This window comes from Thalia democratica, chromosome 4 (assembly GCF_965202585.1).
Source record: "Thalia democratica chromosome 4, ktThaDemo2.hap1.1, whole genome shotgun sequence".
Lineage (NCBI taxonomy): Eukaryota > Metazoa > Chordata > Thaliacea > Salpida > Salpidae > Thalia > Thalia democratica.
In genome coordinates this window covers 56382187-56405155 of record NC_139168.1, presented here as the reverse complement: position 1 = coordinate 56405155, position 22969 = coordinate 56382187, and the positions used below count along the sequence as shown (strand labels likewise).

The window sequence follows — 22969 nt, the reverse complement described above, 5'->3', positions numbered from 1 at the left end:
CACGAGAACAAAATTGCACGAATGCACAAAATTGCACGAAGTCAAATTTGCACAAGGTCACAAAATTGCACCAGGGAACAAAATTGCACGAAGATGATTCTGCACCAAGGGTCAATTTTGCACGAGAGTAAAAAAATATAGAATAAAAATAAAATAAAAACAAAAAAAAAACTATATAATAATTTAATTAAAAAAAAAGTTAATGACCGAGGGTAAGGGTTAGGGGTGACAGTGATAGTAAAAATAAAAATAAAATAATAACTATGATAAAAATAAAAATAAACCAGTTAAAAAAAATTAATTAAAAAAAGCTACCGACCGAGGGTAAGGGTTAGGGTAAAAGTAATAGTAAAAAAAAATTAAGAATATATTTCTTTTAAATAAAAAATTATAAATTAAAAAGATTAAAACTAATCAAAAAAGCTATAAAAAAATAACTTACCGACCGAGAGTAAGGGTTAGAGGTAACAGTGATTGTAAAAAAAAATAAATAATAATAAAAATGATAAAAAAACTAAAACATAAAATATAATAAAATTAACCCGTGCAAAATTATCTTCGTGCAAAATTGTCTGCTCGTGTAAAAGTGGCCCTTCGTGCAAAAGTATCTTCGTGCAATTTTATCCCCTCGTGCAAATTTTCTTCGTGCAATTTTGTGAACTCGTGCAATTTTGTACGCTCGCGCAATTTAGACAGCTACCCCTGAAAAACTGTTAACAAAACATAAAATATAACTTGATTCAGTTTTAAAATCTTTATAGATACTTTATTTTTATTTTACTAATAAATTTTTGTTGCAAATGAAAACATTTAACCAAATAAGATAAAATAAGATATATTATAAAACATTATTTGATTTTTTACTAAGTCTAATTTTATCTATAGAAAAAACCTAAGTACATTTATGATTAACTGTTATTTACTTTTTATTTTTGTTCAAAACTTGAATATACGAACAAAGTAAAATTAAACAGATTTATCGTTTTCTTTGGATGGAGGCTTTGATAATGCAAGTGATAGCTCCACTAGCATTACTATTCCAGGCTCGCTTCCAGTTAATGAAACAGTGAGTATAAGCTTTTATAATTATGTATTATTTTTTCAGTTTTCCTTTATAAGAAAAGTTTTGTTAAATAATTAAATAAACACATGCTAAAAGCAGATTTAACATTGTGTTTACATTGTATGTGAAAAAAAAAATTTAAGATGATTGTTGTTAACTGGCAGAGACTTAATACACTTCTATATGTTTAAAATATGTTAAATATTTTGCCAGTTTTCTTTTGTTGTAACCTTTTTTCTGGTATAAACAAAATCTTCAACTGTAAATATGTTGTAACAAAATTTTTACTTATATTAAGTTTGTATACTTGATAGAATTTTTTTTTGGTGCACCACTAAAAAATTCGACTATTCAAATTCTTTGAAATTGTTTTTAAGGGTTAATCAACTTGTTTGAACAAAATAAAAAACGCATATGTAGGTCTAATTAAATTTAAACTTACACATTTTTGTTTTTTTGTTGAAAGTTTCTTAGCATTTTTAGAAATATGGCTAAAATAAGTTTTAAAATACTGATATTTTTAGTTATTTTTAAGTTTTTCCTTATTGATTTTTTTTTCAAAAGCAAAAAAAAAGTGTATGTAGGTATTTGTTAGACCAAACGTATTTTTATTTTCTCATGTATATACTACTTTTTGAATTTTTGTGGCAAATTAAATTTTTCTTAAGAATTTGAGTTTTCCGAATTTTGATTTTCATAAAATCTATTTTTTTGTAAAAGTTTAATTTCTACATTTAACAACTATACTTTATCTATTTTAAAATTATCTATTCAGTAATAATTCTTTTTTCTTAATTTGTTTTAAATATTGCAGACAAAAGTAGCATTCACAGCTTTTCTAGATGCAACTTTGTTTTCGTCAGCAGGAGTAACAAAAGTACCATCTACTGGAGAAATTAATTTAAATACAGTAAAATCTCGAGTTGTTAATAGTATTGTAATTGGTTCAAGTGTTGATCGGATGCAAATATCAAATTTAAAAGATCCAATTGAAATAAAGTAAAGTTTTTATTTCTTTTTTTTTTATATTAAAATTAAAATATAAAAATTTTAGTTTTTTACTTAAAGATCTAAATTTTTTTTAATGTTGTGAACATAACTGAGTAGTAATAAGTTTTTAAACTAAAAAAAAATAATTTTATGTTTTATGACACTTATAACAATAAAAAGTTACGACAGTTAAATAAACTTTTTATATTATATTATAAATATATTTATTCTACTTTATATACGTTTTAGCTTCGAGTCTTATTTTGAAATCTACTCACTTTTACTTAAAACTGATTTATAGACTTATCTTTGATAACGTATTCCAAAAAAAAATTATTTCTAGAAAAATTTATTGATTTACAGTAATTTGTAAACATTTTAATTTCTAGTAAACAAGCTTATTTTAAATCAGGGGTCAGCAGCGTTATGGAAACAACAAAAAAAGTTATAGAAAAATTTCTCGCGGGCGGCCGCACTGTTTAGTATAAATTCTTTCCAGGCTGCAGTTATATATAATGTTATCAATAAAATTATACTAATTCAAATCAAAAATATGGATAATAGAATACTAGTAATTACTAATTATCAAGTAGAAGACTTAATTTCACATAATTAGTTTTTGACTAAAATGTCAAAATTAGGTTTTATATATTTGCTTTACAGGCCGAATTTTGCCCTCAGGCTGCAGTTTGCTGGTCAGTATTGTAAGGTTTTTTAACTAATAATCAAATAAGTAAATTGATTTTATCTAAACCGTTCACTATTTGTGAAAATCGTTAACTAGCTCTACCAACTTCATTTGTGATTTATAAAAATCATATTATTTTCTCAATCTTTATTTTTTTACATTACGTAATATGAAACGTTCTGTAAAATTTTTAATAAAAATTCTTACACTTAAAAAGTTAAAACAAAGTTTCTAGCTTTGGTTATATTTACATATTAGTTTTCGATGTTCAAATTATTACACTGCTTACATATTTATTAAAAAACATCCTTACGAAACAAGTTCGTTGGAATTTAATTAGAACAGTTTACAAGGCAATTGCTTTATTGAAACTGACGTACGTTTCTCTGTGTTAAACTAGCCACTTAGTTCCACGGATTTGTTCAAGAAGCTTTATAGTACATATTATTTACAGTACATTGTAGTGATAATCTTAACCCCTAACCCTCCTCACCCAGGCAGCTTCAAAACCTTAGTTTCAAAACATAAAATGGTATGACATTTTGATAATAAGAGTACCTTAAAAAAAAAATTTTTTTGTGTTTTTTAGCGTGTGTTATTAGGTTCAGATGAACTAAGCCACCCAATTTAAGTACTTTCAAACGATAAACAAAGTTCTGCCTATAAACAAACTTTCTTTGAAATCTTAAAAGACAATGTTTTACTTTGTAATCCAAAAATATACTTAGTTTAACTTTAAGGTGTTTTATACTAACTAAAATTTTAAACTTACTAATTTGTAGAGTTTCTCCACACACTTCTCAAGTTAACGAGTTGGCAAACCAAAACAACACTGCTATAAGGGGAGCTCTTCGTACTCCAGTTTGTGTATTTTTTGATTACAATTTGGCAGGAGGAAATGGTGAATGGTCTTCAGACGGTTGCGATACCTTTATTAACAATGACGGTGTAGTTTGTCAGTGCTACCATCTAACTAGTTTCGCTATTATTATGGTAAGATTTAGAATACTGTACAGTTTTTTTTTGTTATGTAGAAGCATTACTTTTATAAAGTTTATACTTTTATACTTTTAGATAGTTTAAACTTTTTTAATTTATTTAACGTTTTTTTTGGTCGTTTTATTATCTTTCTGATTAACTTAATATTAACCAGTATTTTTTTACAAAGTATAAAGATTGGAGTTTTTAAGGGAGAAAACTTTTGTTTTAGTTCTTCAATACCACGTAGTTTACTATTTACAAAACTAACGTAACACTTAATTATCATTGTATTCATTTAAAGTTTGTCAACAAGTATAAAGATTGATAGAAAAAGTTTGATACCTAAAATGATTCACTTCATTAAATGTTTAAGTTAATCTGTGTACTGGAATATTAAAAAAATTATCCGCGTAATATAATGTTGAAAACTTTCAGGAATTAGAAGATTTGAAATTAATTTTTTTAACTGAACAAGTTGTTCAAAGTACAAGATTTTTGTAAAATTTAACTTTCTAAGTCAATTTTATAAAATTTATTTTGCGCTAAAACTATATATATCTTGTTTATTATATCATAATAAACTTTTTTTTTAATTTTGTTCAGCATTATTATTTCCAACAAATATTTTTAGCTTTTTTTTTAATGTAAACATTAATTAATAATTACTTCAATAAATTTACATAATTATGATTTTACTTTTTAGAAGCCCTTTAAATCTACAAAATAAGTAAGAATAAAGTGTCAGCTGCTTAACGGCTTAAGTTCAGCTTGACTAAGATTATTTTTTTAGACATTTTATCAGAACACAACAATAGATGTTAACTTAAACTTTTTATATTTCATTATTAAGAACTTATTATGTATTTAAAGAAATAAAAGTATTTTGAAAAAGTAGAACACGTTTCTAAAAATAATTACGTAAAACAAACTGGCGTGTTTTCTGAGTTTTGTTATAGTGAACAATATTCAGCTCAATTACGATAAGCTTGTGCATGTAAAAGCGTTTTTTACTTCTTAAATTAAACATACTACTGTAAAATTCAGCTTCTTTTACTAATTTTTAAGACTGATTTTTTATAATAGTTGTTGAATTTTAAAAGCTTTAAAAGTATAAAATTAAGAAACTTTTGAATAAAACCACTAAAAAATTTAGGTTCCGTAAACTTTTTGATACTGAAATTTGAAGCTTTTTGTTTAATTTCTCCGGCTATTTCAAAATATCTATACCAGGAATCAACTGGAATTTAGTAGGGAACGGGTTAAAATTGCACGAAGACAAAAATGCACGAGATTTCTAAATTTCACGAGAACAAAATTGCACGAAAATACATAATTGCACGAAAACAAATTTGCACAAGGGCACAAAATTGCACCAGGGAACAAAATTGCACGAAGATGATTCTGCACCAAGGGTCAATTTTGCACGAGATACATTTTTGCACGAGAGTAAAAAAAAACTAAAAGATAAATTTATTAAAAAATTTAATAAAATAAAGTTACTGACCGAGGGTTAGGGGTAGGGTAACAGTGATAGTGAAAAAAAATAATAATAACAAATAAAAATTTTTATAAAAAGAAGTAAAAAAAAATAAATTATTAAAAAATAAATAAAAAACTACCAACGAGGGTAAGGGTCAGGGGTAACAGTGATAGTAAAAAAAAAAAATAATAATATTAAAATTAGTTATTGACCGAGAGTAAGGGTTAGGGGTAACAGTGAAAGAAAAAAAAAACCGTAATAAAAAATAAATTAAGTTAATAATAAATTAAAGATATAATAATGAAAAAATCAACTCTTGTAAAAATATCTCCGTGCAAAATTGTCTGCTCGTGCAAAAGCGTCTTTGTGCAAAAGTGACCTTTTGTGCAAATTTGTCTTCGTGCAATTTTATCCCCTCGTGCAAAAGTATATTCGTGCAACTTTGTGCACTTGTGCAATTTTGTCCCCTCGTGCAATTTTGTACGCTCATGCAAATTTGACAGCTATCCCATTTAGTAGTTGCAAGCGTATCGTATTTTTATAATCTGTTAAAAAAAAATTATAATACGAAATTAAATGACAAGTTAATTTAAAATAAAATTTGTCACTTTGGTTACTATGATAAGAGTTTTTTTATCACCTTTAAGCTTAACAAAAAATAATCTTCTCCACTTACTTGCATTTATGGTAAGAAAATTAATACTTTAAATTATACAAACACTGAGTAAAGTATGTAAATCTAATCAACTTCGACACTGCTCCATATAAGAAAAAACACATGTTTTACTTAAAACTATTTTTTCTGATTGTAGTGTATGTTAATTTTTTTTTAAATAAAATTGTACATTTTACATGTGTAGGATATCGATACAGTTACTCACGATTATATTCTTGAATATATGAGTTACGCTGGTACTGCAATTTCAGTTATTGGTCTACTTCTTACAATATCTACATACTTAGGGTTTCGGTTAGTAACTTTTTGAAAACTGTTATCTAAATAATAGTAGAGTTTTTTCAATAGTCTTGAATAAAACTTTAAATAAAAAGCAGCATTTTTTTTTATTAAAATATCTAAATAGATAATATTATTTATTAGAACGCTAAGAGCTTTCAAGTCTAAAAAGATTTTAGTTCATTTTTGTGTTGCTCTATTGGGAATGTATATAACATATGCTTTTGGACTTGCAGCTAGTTTTCCATCAAATCAGAAACAATGTATTGCAGTAAGTTAATCACAAACTTCAAAATTTTTTTATTCTATATTTTATTGGATAGAAAGTAATTGTTTTTAAAAACGTAACAAGATAGTTTAGATCTAAACTTTTTTGTATCTGCTGTTGTTAATTTAATTTTTATCAAAATAAACTAAACATTTATTTTCTATTTACTAAATAAAGCTTACTTAATAAAAATTATTTAATTTTATTCATTATTAATATGCTACTTTAATAAATTGTCACGGTCTATATAAGTATCGCGATCAACTAAATTTATGACCATTTATACATTTTCTTAAATTAAAAATGTTTAGCTATTTAGTTATATTAGTCTTAGATCACAAATACTTAAATATTTTTTTTTTGCTTTTAAGTTTAGTGTAGCAAAATATTTAAAAAAGAAGTTTTTTATAAACGCAATAAAAATTAATAGAGCGGCTTCTTTATGCAATACTTTCTAACTGCATCATTTGCATGGATGTTTGTTGAAGTAGTGGATATGTATTTACTTTTTGTCAAAGTTTGGAGCAATGTACAGTCTTATGTAGAAAAAATGGCAGTCATAGGATGGGGATTTCCTTTTCTGCTAACAATAGCTACATTGAGTGCACATATTATATTGAAAAACAATTCGCCTAGTACCGAAGAATTTGATTGGAAAATTTATCCTGAGTTTGAATCTTTAACTACTAAGTAAGTTTTAAATTTTTTTTTTCACAAACAAATAAAGCTTAATATTCAAATCATTTTGAATAAACTATTATGATAACAATTTAAGATTTTTGCAGCTTTAGTAATTTAAAACAGCCATATATACAACTGAACTAAAATGATTAAAAAAAAGTTTAATTTCTCTAAAAACTGAATTAATTATTTGTTAAAATTTTTAGTTTATTTTAAAACTTTCACTTACTATTATTATTAAATTTTAATCAAAGATGGTTGTAGAAACATGTATATAATAAAGTTACTACTTTAAATAGTCATCACAAAGGCAACACCATAAAAAGATTAAAAATTATAAACAAACCTAAATTCTTTTTCTGCTACCAAAAGTTTATAGATAATTAAAAGCTTGGTTTATGTTCTACTGTAGGTGCGGAAAAAGTTTTTAATCGGCGGGCCGGATCCGAAAAAAATTATTCCTTGGCGGGACGGAGCATTTCAAATTAGTAATTTACCGGATCCAGTGTACGAATCCGACCGGGTAATGCCTTTTTAGATGCAGATCCGGTCGGATCCTAACTTAAAAATATTGTTCGGATCTGGACGGATACTAATTTTAAAACTAGATCCAGATTTTGCTGGGACCTAATTTAAAAAAAAGACTTGGATCCGGCCGGATGGTAATTTATGGATCCGGTTAATCACTAGTTCGAACTCTATTAATTGACAAAAATTTCTTAAGTATGACATTTTAGCTGTTTATTAAGTATTCACAATTCTATATATATTAGAACCCTGGGCCGAACTAATACTAATTTGTAAATACTAATTGATTCGTTTACTAAAAATTACTCGGGCGTAACAGTTTAAGCTAAAGCATACAAATATTTTATTAAGTATTTGGAATCATCTATTTTTAGCAACCCTTGGTTGGAGTATTACATTAATATTTTTAAATTTATTGGAACAATTTTTATAATATTAATCTTGGTCGGTCGGGTTCAATTGAACTTAAAATAAACGTCAGGAGGCCGGTTAATTTCACTCCGCGGGCCGTACGTTGCCCACCACTATTCTTTGCATAGTTAACTAAGTTTTATATTTAGTTAAAAACTTTTATTATTTATTAATAAATTTGCTTTTAAAGTAGAAAAACGATACTAGTAGTCATCCAAATTAAAATACGTATTAATTGAAAATATTTTATTAACTTCAACTAAAAATTTATTTTAAAAATGTTACACTTGGAATGCTTTATATTATATATCACAAACTAATTGTTTTTATTGTTATAAATAAACTCATGAATCAGTATGATTAAACTTTAAACTAAATAATTTCTTAAAGTACATATTGTATGCTTTCTATCTAAACAATATAAAATTGTTTCCAGAACCTATAAATTTGAGTAAAATTTATAAAAGCTAAATCATCTTCTTTTTATATAATCTCTATCTCTATATAATATATAGAGTAGAAGTCTCTAATTTAAGAAGGTGACCATAAAATTTTTTGAAAGCAAAAAGTTTTAAAGTAGAAGTTATTTATGTATAAGTTATTTTCACCGTTATCTTAACTATTTCTTCCTCTAAGAAAACGGCTGTATAAAATATGTATCAGCTTTCTTCTTTAATACTTTATTAGTTTTTTTTTTAAATATGACTTGATACTATGGTATGGTTATAAATTTAGGATGTCCAACGTACGGACTAGATCATACGCTCCAAAAAAACCTATAACGAGACGTAGCTTAAAAACAACTTGTTGTATACAAATGAAAACGAGCTTTTTTTAAATACTTAAAGTGTTCTCTTAGTTTAGTTTTGAAACATATTAGCTAATAATAAGTGTTAATTACAATATGTTATTGATTTTCAAGAGTTTTCTCTTGTTAGTTAATTTTTTTATTTACGCCACCTGCAACACTTTTTTTAGCACGCCCGGCCAACAAAATTACTTGTTTAGGAAATCTAGCTCGCTTATTAAAAAGTTACCCTTCATTAACTTTTAGCTTTGTAAATATAACTTAAATTTAAATTAAATTAAAATAAAGTGTTTGCAATATGCTTAAAATGTTGACATTTTTCCTGTTCGATTTTGTATCTTGAATTTGGGGTCCACTCAGTTCCAACGCGCGCACACAGTTAGATTTCCGCCGGATCAATTCCCGCCCAATAAATTTCACACGTCACTTTTACACAGCATCACTTTTGCACGGAGAGTTATTTTTGCATAGTGTCAGTTTTGCATAGCTGTCACTTTTTCACGAGTTATCTTTTTTTTTTGATTGAACTTTGCACAAAGCGTTCTGTTTGCATCGCATAATTTTTTTACTGATGACATATTTTGCGCCAGTCGTCACTTTTGGACGGCTGACTTTTTGTCAAAATTTGATAAAACTAAGCTGACGAAAATTATTTGAATACATTTATTAAAAAAATTAAACTAAAATTGTATTAAATGTAAATTTTACCTGTTTAAACATTAATTACGTGTTAGTGTAAAACCAAACTTGAATATAAAAAAATGAAATAAGTTATATATAAAGTTAAAATAAAACTAAATACAACTAAAAGCAAGTTCAAAACTTTTTTAAGTAGAGGAAAAAAAAAATTAAACTTATTACTATAAAAGTACGGACGATTCAGGAAACAAATTACTTAATTTAAGTTTTGTTTTTTTTTTGACTAATTTTTTTACTTTTACTTTGATATTCATTGTTTTTATCTCACCAGGTCCAGGTATCCACACTTAATTATAAGCTGTTAATGCTGTTTCAAAAAGAGTCTGATAACATTATAACTTTTTAATTCAAGTTAACTGCTGAAAAAAAAAAAAACAATATTTCAATTGGAATTTAATCTACAATATTAATACCCTATTTTTAGTTATTTTGAATTTCAATTTTAAAGATTACTACTTGCTAAAATAGTTCAAAAAATGAATATAACTATAATTAAATAGTTTAAGCCTATCAGTTTTAATGCTTTTTTTTTTTTAAGTATGAATAGTTTAAAACTTACATCAACTTTCTTGTAAAACAGAAAACAAATTAAAAGACACACTAGAACAAGAACCAATACATACATTTTACAACAAATAATTTCTAAGTTGTACGATAGATTACTATATAGATTTTTTGTAAGACATACAGCTATTATGACAAAAATTTATAACATATTTACACACGAATCTTGGTAAAAATTATGATATAAAATAGTAATTTATTTATTTTATTGCTTAAAACTTCTCTTACACACGATACGGGGCAAACAGTTATAAACTAAAATACTTTAAACTACTTTTTAAATATTGGAACATAATTGACCAGTAATTATACAATAAGTTACACAAGACACACATTTTCAAAAACACTAAATATATTTCGAGCAAATCTCATCAGTAGAGTACAAAGCTAACAAGTAATAAGATTTTACAAACTTATATCGTAACCAAGTAATCATAAAGTAATCAAGAGATTAATAAAAGACAGAAGCAATTAGTAAAAGTTAAAATCAATTAAGTTCACTGACGTTATAATTGATCTATAGTAAAACTAAACATAAATAAAATGAAAACAATCCTTATAAAGTATTACGAAAATAACGAAACACTAGAGTCAAAATTTTTTTGCTTACGTAAAACAGGTTTCCTTAACAAAATACAAATGGCTTCTAATTTAATCAAATCGAAAACATTACTACAAGTTTAAATAATTTCAAATCTATTTATATTATAACTGTTTGCACAAGTTGAATCATTTACTAAATATTCTGCAATAGATAAACGTTTAGATGCATTTATAACCTTGACCGGTATACCATCTTTCTTATCTGAAAAGCAAAAGTTCTCTACACTTTTTGTTACATGCTCTTTTATTATATTCCCTAGATGTCTTGTCGCTAATCCAATATAACTTGCTGTACAAAAGCAGCTGTATTGGTAGATTATCGTACTTTTATTTAAGTTTGATACTGGATCCTTACCACCTGGTGTTAATAGTGGCTTAGAGGTGAAACAATTCTAGGGTTTGCTGCATAATAAGTATTTCTTATTAATTGTTTTTTTTTCTAACATCTCTGAGCTTTTACTAATGAATGGAACTTTTAAAGTAACTACACATTTTTCCGGTCCTATTGTCTTAATTATGTCCAAATTTTTCGAATGTAAATGAATTGTTTTGTTAACTAACTCTTGTGGGTAACCGTTTTTGCTTAATAGTAACTTGACCACTTTGATTTCACTTAGTAGCAACTCTGGGGAACAAATTTTGTGTAAACGATGACACAAAGTTCTAATTAGATTTACTTTCCTTTTTAAACTAAAATTTGATTGAAAATTTAAATAACATCCTATAAAAGTTCTCTTTTTGTACACCAAAGTTAAAAATATATTTTCTTTTCGTTTAACTTATACGTCCAAATATAAGATAACTAAGGAAAAAAAATATTACTTTTAAGACTAAATTTTACTTTTATGTTAAAATACTAACATGCAATTTTAGCTTTAGATTAAGTCTAAAAAAGTTGCAAAGTGTATTAACATACGAGTTCAAGCAAATTTTCAATCTGTAATGATAAGTTAAACATTTTATAAAATAAAAAGTACAAAAAGTATTACAGTTATAACTAGCTAAAAACAAAAAAAAATACCAACTGCTGTTTAACTTTACTAAAAAAAAATTTCAATTAGAAAAAATTAAAAGACTCTTGACATTTGTACAACTAAACTTAAAAGAATATAATTTAACATTATTATTAAAAACCTTGGTTCGTGCGTGTTTTTGTGCATCTATGTTTTTTATGTCGTATTTTTGACTTTATGCCAAGTCTAAGTCATCTTTAAACTTATTTATATTAAAAAAAATAGAAAAATTAAACAAGAAAATATTTTATGATTTTTTTTTTTACTTTTTACATATTTAATATAAAAATAAATTTTACTAAGCGATAAACATTTCTAAAGTTTAGTTTTAGGTTTAGTTACTTTTTTTTTCAATAAATTAAAGTTTACGTATAATAGAAACTAAAATAATAATTTGATATATAAAAGGTTAATGAATTTTAAACTCAACTTAGTTTAATTTATTTTAAATATAGTTTTATATTGACAAAGCTTTTAACTATGCAAAAGTAACGACTTGTATAAAAGTGATGTCATGCAAAAGTGGATACTCGTCCAAAAGTGACGCTTCGTGCAAAAATGAAGCTCGTACGAAAATGACGCCGTGCAATAAAAAAACAAAGACCCATGCAAAAATGTCGAACAACTTGAGTGGGAATCGACCGGGTGGGGTTTGATCGGGTAGGATTGATCGGGTGGGAATTGATTAGGGTGGGATTTGACTCGGGTGGGAGATGGTTCGGGTGGGAATTAATCGGGTAGGATTCATTCGGGTTGGAATTGATCGGGTGGGAATCGTGCGGGTGGGAATTGAGCGCGGGTGAGAAATGTTAGTATACCCTTGAATTGTATAAAACAAAAATTATTTTAAAATTTCAAAACACTTTATTTATTAACTTAGGCTTTACTTTTATTGTGAAAAATAAAACTTATAAAAAATAAGAAATTAAAGTTAAGTAGAATTGAATAACATTTCTCAAAAAAAAAGTATAACCTCAATTAAATATTTTAAGTAAAATAAAACAATCATTTTAGAAATAATTACAGTCTAAGAGTTTGTGCGGATTTAAACAAATAGTCAAAAGTTTTATTTTACTATACAATTAATTTTGGAATTTTAATTTCACTTTAATACAACTAGTTTTTAAGAATATTTTTATACGATGCAGTATAAACTATTTTTTTATTGTAACTTTTAACCAAATAGTTTAGTTTATCAGTTTTATTTATCAACTTAAGTTTATCTTTTTTTTATTGGCTGGCGTTCTTTAAAGATACCAGTCTCTTTCTACATTAACTAATAACTAGAATAATAACTAACTAATTTTCATTGATTTTTTGAGTTTAAATGCCTTTTATTAATGTACATCAATATCATCAAGCATATAACAATATTTTCGTAAATAATTTAACTAGTACATGCTTAAGCAAGCCCTTTAAATATTTTGTTAAAGGCTTCTGATAATGTAAAATAATATCTGCAATAAGCCTTTTGTATGTCTTGGAAGATTTTAAATATATTATACTAAACTTATTTAGTATTTATTTAAAACTTGACGTACTACAGTCATTTTTAACAAAAAAATTACTTTTTAATTTAAAGTTAAAACTTAAGTTTGTATATAAAAAAATAACTTTATTTATAAAGATGTTTCCTTGTTGGTGAAGGTTTTATCTATGCAGTCCTCGTACCACTAGGTACTATATTGCTTGTAAACACTGTCTTGTTCAGTTTAGTTGTTTATAATGTAACATGCAAACGAATGGCTAATGCAAAAGGAGGACGTTCTTCTTCAAGCTTAAGGAACAGTAGTCGCCATATAAAGGTTAAAATTTTACAACTATTTTAAGCTATAAATAGATATTAAAAATTAAGAATTAAAAATATGCATCTTCATATTAATTAGAAGAGTATATGGGAAATCAAATTCTGATAATTCTAATTCTCATAAAGATATTTAAGGGCCCATACCTCATATAATTACTTTAAACTATTAAAATAAAATCATACTCGAAGGGCCGATGAATAAAGATTACGATGGTGAAAAACATACTCATTCAAATAGATGAATTGTAATTATATAAAATTTATTAATGTTAAAAGTTTCAATTTTTTTAACTAATAGATTTTAAATACTGGAATTTGAAATATTAGAACTTTAATCGTCGTGCAACCTATTTAATCAAACCATAAAGAAGCTTTATAACTTTTTATTTATTCATTGTTTGCTGGAAACCTTACAACTTTAATTTGACAGGAAATAAAATAGTTTACTACTATAAATTGGTAAGCAGTTAGTTACGATAAAAAACATCTCCTACATATTTATATATCAATAAACTAGACACATTTTTAACACCAAAAGTTTTTGTGTAGTATGTGTATTAATAGCTAAGCAATTTGTTAAGTATCAGTTACTTTTAGCTGTTTAATGACGTTAATTTTAAGTATATCGTTACTATTTGGTACGTCTAACAAGCGTCTACTTTTGCATATTTAAAAAAGGCTCTAATTGCTAACTCTCAAGTTTTTACAAGATTAAATGTTTTGATAAATATTTTAAACTATAACAGTTTTTATATATATTAGAGCTGTTTACTTAAATTATAGTAAAAATACTAATAACTACATTTAGAACTGTTAAGATTTTTTGCTCTTTTAACGTTACTATTTTGATTTGTTATAAAAACGGTATTTAGCATTGAACTGAATTTTTAGAAGTATTTTGGTTTAATATTGAGGTATGACTTTTAAAAATTTGATAAGATTAAGATAAGCCTATAAGTTTTTCAACTAAAGTTTTATTAAGAGTTGTAGATTTACTAAGGAAAATATGTTTTAAAATTGTTTAAACCGTTTTCAGAAGATTTTCTGGTTAAAAAAACTTTAGTTGAAAAACTTATAGGCTCAGTTTAATACCGCTGATTTATAACATATCTCTTACCAGCTAACAGTTTTCACTTTAATATTGTATACATTTTGATCAGTTATTAGCGATTTAATTACTTTATTACTAAACAAAATTGAAGTATCAGTATCTTTTAGCAGACTACTTAGAAGGAAATTAATCATTTTTGGTTTTGTATAACCTACACTTTTTTTGAACAAACCAAAAAAATTTTACCGTCTTGGTTTTAAAAACATATGCTTTTCTTAAAAGTTGTTTTTACTTATCTTATATAGTTAAATAATTATATAAGAAAGTTTAGTTAAAGGTTTTGTAAACAACAAACCAATTTTGTATTATAAAGTTATTGTTTTTTAAAAGTTCAAACTTTCCAATTTTGTTACAAAGTCTAATAAACAAATTCATTTATATTTTCAGCTCTTAAGAGAACCATGTTACTACAGCATTTATTTTTTTTTTAAGTTAAAAAATAATATACTTTTTGATTTCTTAATTTCTGTAGTAGGTAATTTTATTTTTAGAAACAGTCTGTCTTTTTAACTATTAAGTCGTAGGTACTAAACAGCGTACCGACGCTTTTAATATTTCTAAGGAAATATCTATGAAACTTTATTCGTCTAAGGTCAACAAATCAGTGATTACATGTAGATTAATAATATAACTTTTTAAGTTCTTTGTCACAAAAGACTTGGTTAAAACAAAGTTTTTATCAAGACAGGTAAGTTAGCTTTTGATACTGAATGCAGTGGTATCTACCTGAAAGAATAGCTTTAATAATAATAGTTGTCTGCTCTAAAAGTTGTATAAGTGTTGTTTTTTCCGTTAGTGAACATTTAAATTAAGAAAAGGATGTAAAAACCGCAGTTTTTGTTATCTAAACTATTTTTTTTTAATTGACTATAATAAATAGCTAACTAAAAAAAGCTTAGCTAAATTTTTCACTTAAAAGCAAGGATACCCAAAGAGGGCGATTTAAGTAATTCGGGGGACAATACCTAGTAAGGAGGCGAAAGAGAATCTATTTCGAAATTTTGGGCAGGATTAAGTTGCGATAACTAGTAATGCGACAACTAAAAATAAATTTACACTAGATATTCTTAGGTTATTTGAAGATAAAGAATAGACTTCAGGTATAATTGACGGAAGATTTAAAACTTACATTATAACCCTAATGACCTGTCTTAGGGGACTTTATATATATATATATATAAAGCTAAGTCATTTTTTAAAGAATTAAGTACAAGAGCTTCAGAGTTACAAATAGTTTAATCTTTTCAATGAATTAATTACAGCAATGAGAAACAATAATATGTAAAAAACTAGTGCAAAAACCAGCTTATAATCAACATCAACTCAATATAAATTAAATTATTAACCGCCAACACAGAAAAATGGCAGAAAACTAAAACACAATTTAATAACAAAGGGCGATTTTGTTACAGCATTATTTGAAGCTTACATTGTACATTTTGGGGTTTGTAATGAAAGAGTAGAAAAAAGGTTTCATGCATAATTGATCCGATATTTTAAACTTACATTAAATATTCTAGCGCTTGTAATGAAAAGGGGGAATTATCTTTTAGTTTTTTGAAAAGGGGGTGACTATGAAATTAAGTTTGGGAAACCCTGTTACAAATTATTACATGTAAATTAAGTAAATTCTTAATACTTATACTTTTCGATTTAGTCTCAAAACCAAATAGACAATGTTACATAAAACATATTAATACCCTTACTTTAAGAAAGTTAACCACAAACTTTAATTTCACAGAATTTACTGCTCTCTTATTTAAATAAAAATTATATTACCTGTGTATGAACCTAGCAATAAAATCGTAGTGATAAGTATTAAATAAAACGTAAATTTAGTTTGCTTTCGTTGCTTATAAAAAGTTGTATATTTTTTAGTTTAAGTTTAGTTTAAAACTTAACGTTTTTTTTTATTACAAGTTTAATAATCTAACCAGTTCTTAATTTTTCTAATCGAAACATTTCTAACTTTACTATTCATCAACGTTGTCAAGCTAACTTTACTATTTATCAACGTTGTCAAGTTGTTCATCTTTTTGATTCGTGTCAAGTTTACTTTTATAAAAATATAGTTGGAAAAGCTTTGTTATATGCAAAACATTTCTGTGCTAATATTTTGTTTAACGTCTGATTTCAATTTACGTGGATTAATATTTTTGTGAAAAAAAGGTGTTTAATTATGGACTAACTTTAAACGGTTTCATTTAAATAAATACATAGTATAGTAAAGCATATACAGTATATTTTAACAGAATACTTTAAATGGCAAAATGTGTACTATTAACGTTTTTTTTTTGCTTTTGTTGAACTATTTTTTCTATATTAATTTATCATAATCATATGTCTAATTTTATCTAATTATTAGAAAATAATTGTTTAATAATACTCTTTTTCTTAGTTAAAGTAACATAACTATAATTAATTATGACGGCATTTGTTTTATAAAACTCAAACATTTCATGCTTTTTTTTCCAAAAAAAGGCTTTAACTTTTAACTTTTATACTATTTGTGTTTGTTCTTTACAACTAATTTTTATTTTACAATTTTTACAGTTATGCTTTTCTCATATCTAACATATAAGTTTTTTATTTTAATTTTACTATTTAGTATGGCATCCATATAAGTAATAAAGTTCTAAAGTTGCGCTTATATTTATTCTACCTTAATTACGTTTATAGTTAATACAAAATAAAAAATAGTTAACTGCTAGAGTTTAAAACTAGAAATTAAGTATTTAATAAATGTTATGTATCATTAGTTTATTAAACGACAAAAAAAGACGCTCAAAATATTTGGTCTCAGGACCTGGTGCACGAAAAAACAGTTTGGTTATCGAGTCTTAACCTCTTGGATACCTCTTAAAGTCTTGTCTAGGATATTTTATTTATTTGTTCCAAACAGCTTGAGTTTTAGAATAAAACTTTTCTTTTTGGCAAATGCTAGAAAGTCAATATTTTAGAACGCAGCAAGTTAATAAAAAGGTACTTTTAAGTAGTCTTTAAATACAAATCACTTATATATTGATTAATTCCATTATCTCCCCGCTGTACGTTTTTTAAGATAAATTTCTTTTTAACGGTTAAGTTTACTAGTTAAATCTAACATTTAACAAAATACTCTACAATTTTCTTGAGATAATGCTACTTAATTAGGCAAAATATATAGAAAAATAAAGATAATTATTTCAGTTCTTAGTATAAAAATGATAAGCAAGTCAATGAAAAAGTATTTGTACTATGGATTAATACACTTTCGAGCAAAATTTAATGAATATTTTCTACAGGTATATAACTTTTAAGTAATTCAGGTAATATTACAACTATTTTTAGTAAAATGATAAATAAAATGTATAACTTAAGTATAACAAGCTTCTTCAGTTGTAACTTTTATATAAATATATTTTAGGCTAAACAGCACGTCATAAATGCGCTTGCAATATTGTTATTAAGTGGTCCCACATGGATAGTTGGGTTTTTTATAAATATACAACCATTTCCAGACGGAATCGTCACAAGAGTTCTCTCTTACATATTTGTACTTTTCAACAGCTTGCAGGTTTTTTTGAAAACTTTAATTTTGATAAATGTGATAATTATTTTTTTTTCTAACACTCTCTAAAAATAAAAAATTAATATAAAATATTGTAACTGCTTATCTATTTAAAAGTTAAAGAATAAAAAACAATTTTTTAGTTAGCATGTTTTGAATTTTTTTTTTATACTCAACGTAATTCGGTTTTTGTTTTGAAATTGTATTGCTATCTTTTCTTTTATTTAACCATTTAAGCTTAGTCTGTTTTTACACTTTACGCAAGCTGTATAAAGATAGATTTATCTAAAACTACAGTAATACTAATTACTACCATAAAAAGTGACTTAAACTTCAAATATATACTTGTTAAATACTCTTAAGCTTTAAACAAATACAACTTGTTTATATAAAATAGTTCGTATGATGTCTAGAACTTAAAAAGTGACCCTTTCATAATTTTATTTAGTTATACAAACCGCTCAACTTAAACACAATAAATATAAAAGTATTAGATCCAATATTCCAATTAAACTTTAGCTAAAAAACCATATTCTAAATTTATTTAAATTACTTAAATACAATAAATTATTTTTTTTTACATAGAAGTAATAAAGCAAGAAAATCTAACTAAAGATAACTTACTTGATCAAAAAAGTATTTTAAAAACTTAATAAACTGTCGCACATTAAGATTTTTAATGTTATGCAACAGTGACGACATGTTCTATTATTGTTAAGGGGTGCGAAAAGTTTTTATTGTCGAAAAATTCCCTTCACTTAAAACTTTTGTTTTGAGTTAATTTAGGATTCTTTGAATACTACAATTAACATAGTTCGTTTATATTAAAAAACATTGTGTATAAAAAAAGTTAATAACAAAATTTGATCAAAAATATTTTATGGAGAAAATAAAAACAACACTAAAATACTAAAGAAATTTTATGTATACTAAGCATGATTTTTATAACTTTTTAAAACTTAAAAAAGTTATATTTTTGTTTTTAAATTAAAACTTTGTGTAAACCTTATAGGTAAAATTAAATACTTCATTATACAAAGCTACAAAATTGTTGAAATTATCAGTTTGTTTTTTTATCTCGGTAATACAGTGCTTATTCACTTATCCGGACCTCATTTATCTGGACGCTCACTTATCCGGTAGTTTCATTCAAAAAGAAAATTCAATTTAAATATTATTTTTGTTTGATACAGTTATTTAAGCTTTCATGTTGTAAAAATTTTTGAGTGTATTTATAAATTAATACTACTAAAGTTTACATTTAAATTTTGTTCAAAACTAGAAATAGGTTTACATATTTTTCATTTTGATTAGTTTGTTTCTGTTAAAAAAAAAATTATTTTTTGTTTTCTCTTAAACAAAAAATAGTCTTTTTTTTTTATTATAAGTAAGGGCAGGTGTAAATACAAATGATGAATTTAATTTGCTTGACCCTCAAAAAACGTATATTGTTGCAGAGGGTTACTAAGTCTGAATATTTTCTACCTTAAATAAAATAATTAAATTAAAATTTAGCTTTTATTATTTATTACTGTATTTAATTTTATTCATAATTGTTGTTTGTTTTTACTATAACGTTTTTATTATTTATTTTGCGTAGCATAATATACAACAGTTATATTATTTTATGAATAAAGTTAATTTTTAGACTTATCCAGAAAAATGATTATCCGGATATGTTTACAGAAAAACCGTACCCAACATGTCTGGATAAGTAAATAAGCACTGCATAGTTGTTTTGAAATTTTATGTTTTTAATATGTAACACATTTTTTATATTTTGAAAGTAAATATCCTTAAGTTATTGAACAGCATAAAGTTGTTTTGGACAAGGATACAAAGTTATTAAACTATTTTTAAATCAAAGTTTTAATTGTACATTTTAGATAGCGGCTTTTTTTGTAGGGTCTATGGATATTTATAGTTTTTATTGCAAGACCAAAAAAAGTTCGAAGACTATGGTTAGGCGTCCTATGTAATAGAAGGCGCGGACCTAGACGAAAGGATACGTCTAGCGGCATTACAACCATAACTAAAGCTAGACATTCTGCATATGATCCTAATAGCCCCTCTTTAGCCGTCCGTCCTAGAAAACCGGGAGCTCGAGGAAAGTATAGGTTCGAGGTTGAAGGAAGGGGTGCACAAATTAGTGAAAGAAACAATAGAGGAAGTTTTAATAGTAGTATGAGTAGGGACAATAACTCCAGTTCACAATCAACGAACTAGTAATTCATCAGCTTGTTTTTATTTATTTTATATACCAATGAATTTAAGTATTTTGTTTCTGTATGACGTTATTGTTTTAATATAGGAAATTTTACTGACTGAAACAATAAAAGCAAATTTTAATTTATTTTCTCAATTTTATAAATTTTATTGCTGCTAAAATTTTTATTGATTTTTTGTTTTACATATTCTGTAAAAGTCTTTATTGTTTGTTTATTATGTCTTTTTCTTGCCTTTTAATAGTTTTAAATCAGTTTTATTTAAACTTTTTCTAGTATTTTTTTAGTACTTGAATTAAATAAATAGTTTAATTACACTGCAGTAAATAAACTTATAATATTTTCAAAAAGTTTTATATTTTCTAAGACTTATGCGCTTTAGTTTTTTTGTTCAGTTTTTATCTACATAAAACATTATGGAGTAAAATAAATTAATCAAAAAATATGCTGTTTTTGTTTTACCTTTTTAAGACTTGTTTTTACAACACTTACAACCTTCACAATACTTATTGTATTATTATATATATGAAACTATAATATTTATTATCGTATGATAAAACGGTTTTAAGGTGTAAATTAAACATTTATGTCTTAAAAAACAAAACAATTCAATTTAATTAAAGTCTAAACAAGTATTTTTGTGATTATCTGATTTTTTATAAGATAAATATGTGTTTTACCGTTCTATCTTTATTGGTACAATCTACTAATACTACTAAAAAATTTCCATACTCTGAATTAAGCAATAGTTAAATGTGAATAAAAAAAAATTAATTAACTTTATCTAATTATGATCGTAGTCAAGCTTGTTATTAGTTTCATCTCTTTTTTAGTTGATAGTTTTTTATCAAATTCATTGATAATTTAATTTAAAATAAGTTTTTATTTAACTTACATTCTTAACTTTTCTGAAAAAAATCATTTAATTGATTTTTTTTAATATTAAAAGGTTTGCAAAAACAAAAAACAAACTTTGAACAACTATTAAAATTTTTACTAAAAACATAGGTTGCATATTTTTTTGTACTTTAAAGTTATCTAGATATAAACTGAAACTATGAAAATTTTTGAAATGCTTAAAGTAGAACAAGTTGGTGATTTTTAGGCTTTTAAAGATATTTATCTCACTAATAGATATAATTTGAAAGCTTTTACAGTAATAAGTTTTATATATGAAACTCTTATCAATCGTACATATACTTCTTTTTTTTTATCAAAATAAGTTTCTCGTACCAAGGTTTTTTAACTTTTATAGTAGCTATGCGAAATTGGACGCTAGAATAAACTATTTTACGTTAACCATTGATTTATTATAAACAAAATTATCATATTATATTGTACAAGTTATTAGTACTAATCACGCGATTATTAATCGATATAAGTAAACTTAATTTAATTAGTTCAAAAATATTTTGGCAAATTAGGTTTTTTAAGAATAATCTTTCATTAACATTCTAAAAACATTTCTATACAGTAGTTTATAGCACACACACACGACTTAAAAAATTAGCTGTCAAACTTTGATAGGAGCAATTCATATATTTTGCTATAAACTAAAAATATTATTAGTTATTCTGTAAGCATTAATTAAAGTAATTTTGTATCTACCCGATAACATTTATTAGTTTTTATATCTTAAAGTCTTTGTCTGATATAAACAAAATTGTACAATCGCTTTATAAAAGCTAAATTGATAAATATTTTCTAACAGGGTTTATCATAAATTTTAATAACTTCCTTTTGTCGATTATTTTTACTAAAAATAGTACAGTTTTTCAAACAATTTTATGCAAAAATGACTTCAAAAGCTATTTTTAAAAAGGGTTTTTCTCTTAAACTTTTTGTCATGTAGCTGGTAGGTTTGTTCAACTCAAAGCCGATAAATAATCATTAGTTAGTGTTTTTATTAATTCTTAAAAAAATCATTTTTAATACATGACAAGGAACGGATACAGAAAAGCAAATAATGTTCATCATCATTCTAGTATTAGAGTTTATTAAAAATTGTTTATTAAATGACAAAAAATAAACACCCAAAAAAATTTTTGTCCAATGACCTGGTGTACAAAAAATTGTTTAGTCATACACCATGGATACAGTTTAATGTCTGTCTATTAGAGAGATAAGATACTTTGCTTTGTTATTTTTAATTATAATTATTTTATGATATAGTTTATATACATAGTTATAACACCTTTAAAAAAATTGTCTAGTTTTCTTTGACTACCTAAATTGGCTTACATACAAAAAAATATTAAAATTTGTTAATTTTTACATATTTTCAAAATTTATCCAATAGTCACAATACAAGAATTGATCTAACTTTTTTTGTGTAATTTTTTTCTTGTACTGTTTATAATTTATTTTATAATGATTTAAGGCAGAGTTGCTACTCTTTGAGGCGATAAAAAACTAGCATGAGTAATTAAAGTCTGAGATTACTAAGATAATTTTCTGCAATTTAATTCAAGACTTTAAATTTTTTATCTTTTTTTCATTTGTAGCTCATTATAATTTTGATTAAGTTGGGTATGCAACTCGATG

General features: G+C 25.1%; 1 protein-coding gene across 5 annotated transcripts in view; it reads left to right on the top strand.

The window, feature by feature from the left end:
* LOC145833832 (uncharacterized) overlaps positions 1–20798 on the top strand; it is a 51594-nt gene extending 30796 nt beyond the window's left edge. For 4 of the 5 annotated variants that reach the window (XM_082941031.1, XM_082941030.1, XM_082941029.1 and 1 more), the window contains 9 exons: positions 975–1066; positions 1878–2062; positions 3524–3734; positions 6063–6172; positions 6302–6428; positions 6856–7115; positions 13360–13537; positions 18057–18206; positions 20106–20798. In XM_082941031.1, the coding sequence (XP_082797157.1) occupies positions 975–1066; positions 1878–2062; positions 3524–3734; positions 6063–6172; positions 6302–6428; positions 6856–7115; positions 13360–13537; positions 18057–18206; positions 20106–20426 (1634 nt within the window). In that variant the 3' untranslated portion in view covers positions 20427–20798. Of the gene's footprint in view, positions 1–974; positions 1067–1877; positions 2063–3523; positions 3735–6062; positions 6173–6301; positions 6429–6855; positions 7116–7518; positions 8214–13359; positions 13538–18056; positions 18207–20105 lie in introns of those variants that run through there. The other variant, XM_082941032.1, reaches the window with a different exon arrangement.
* Positions 20799–22969: the final 2171 nt, after the last annotated feature.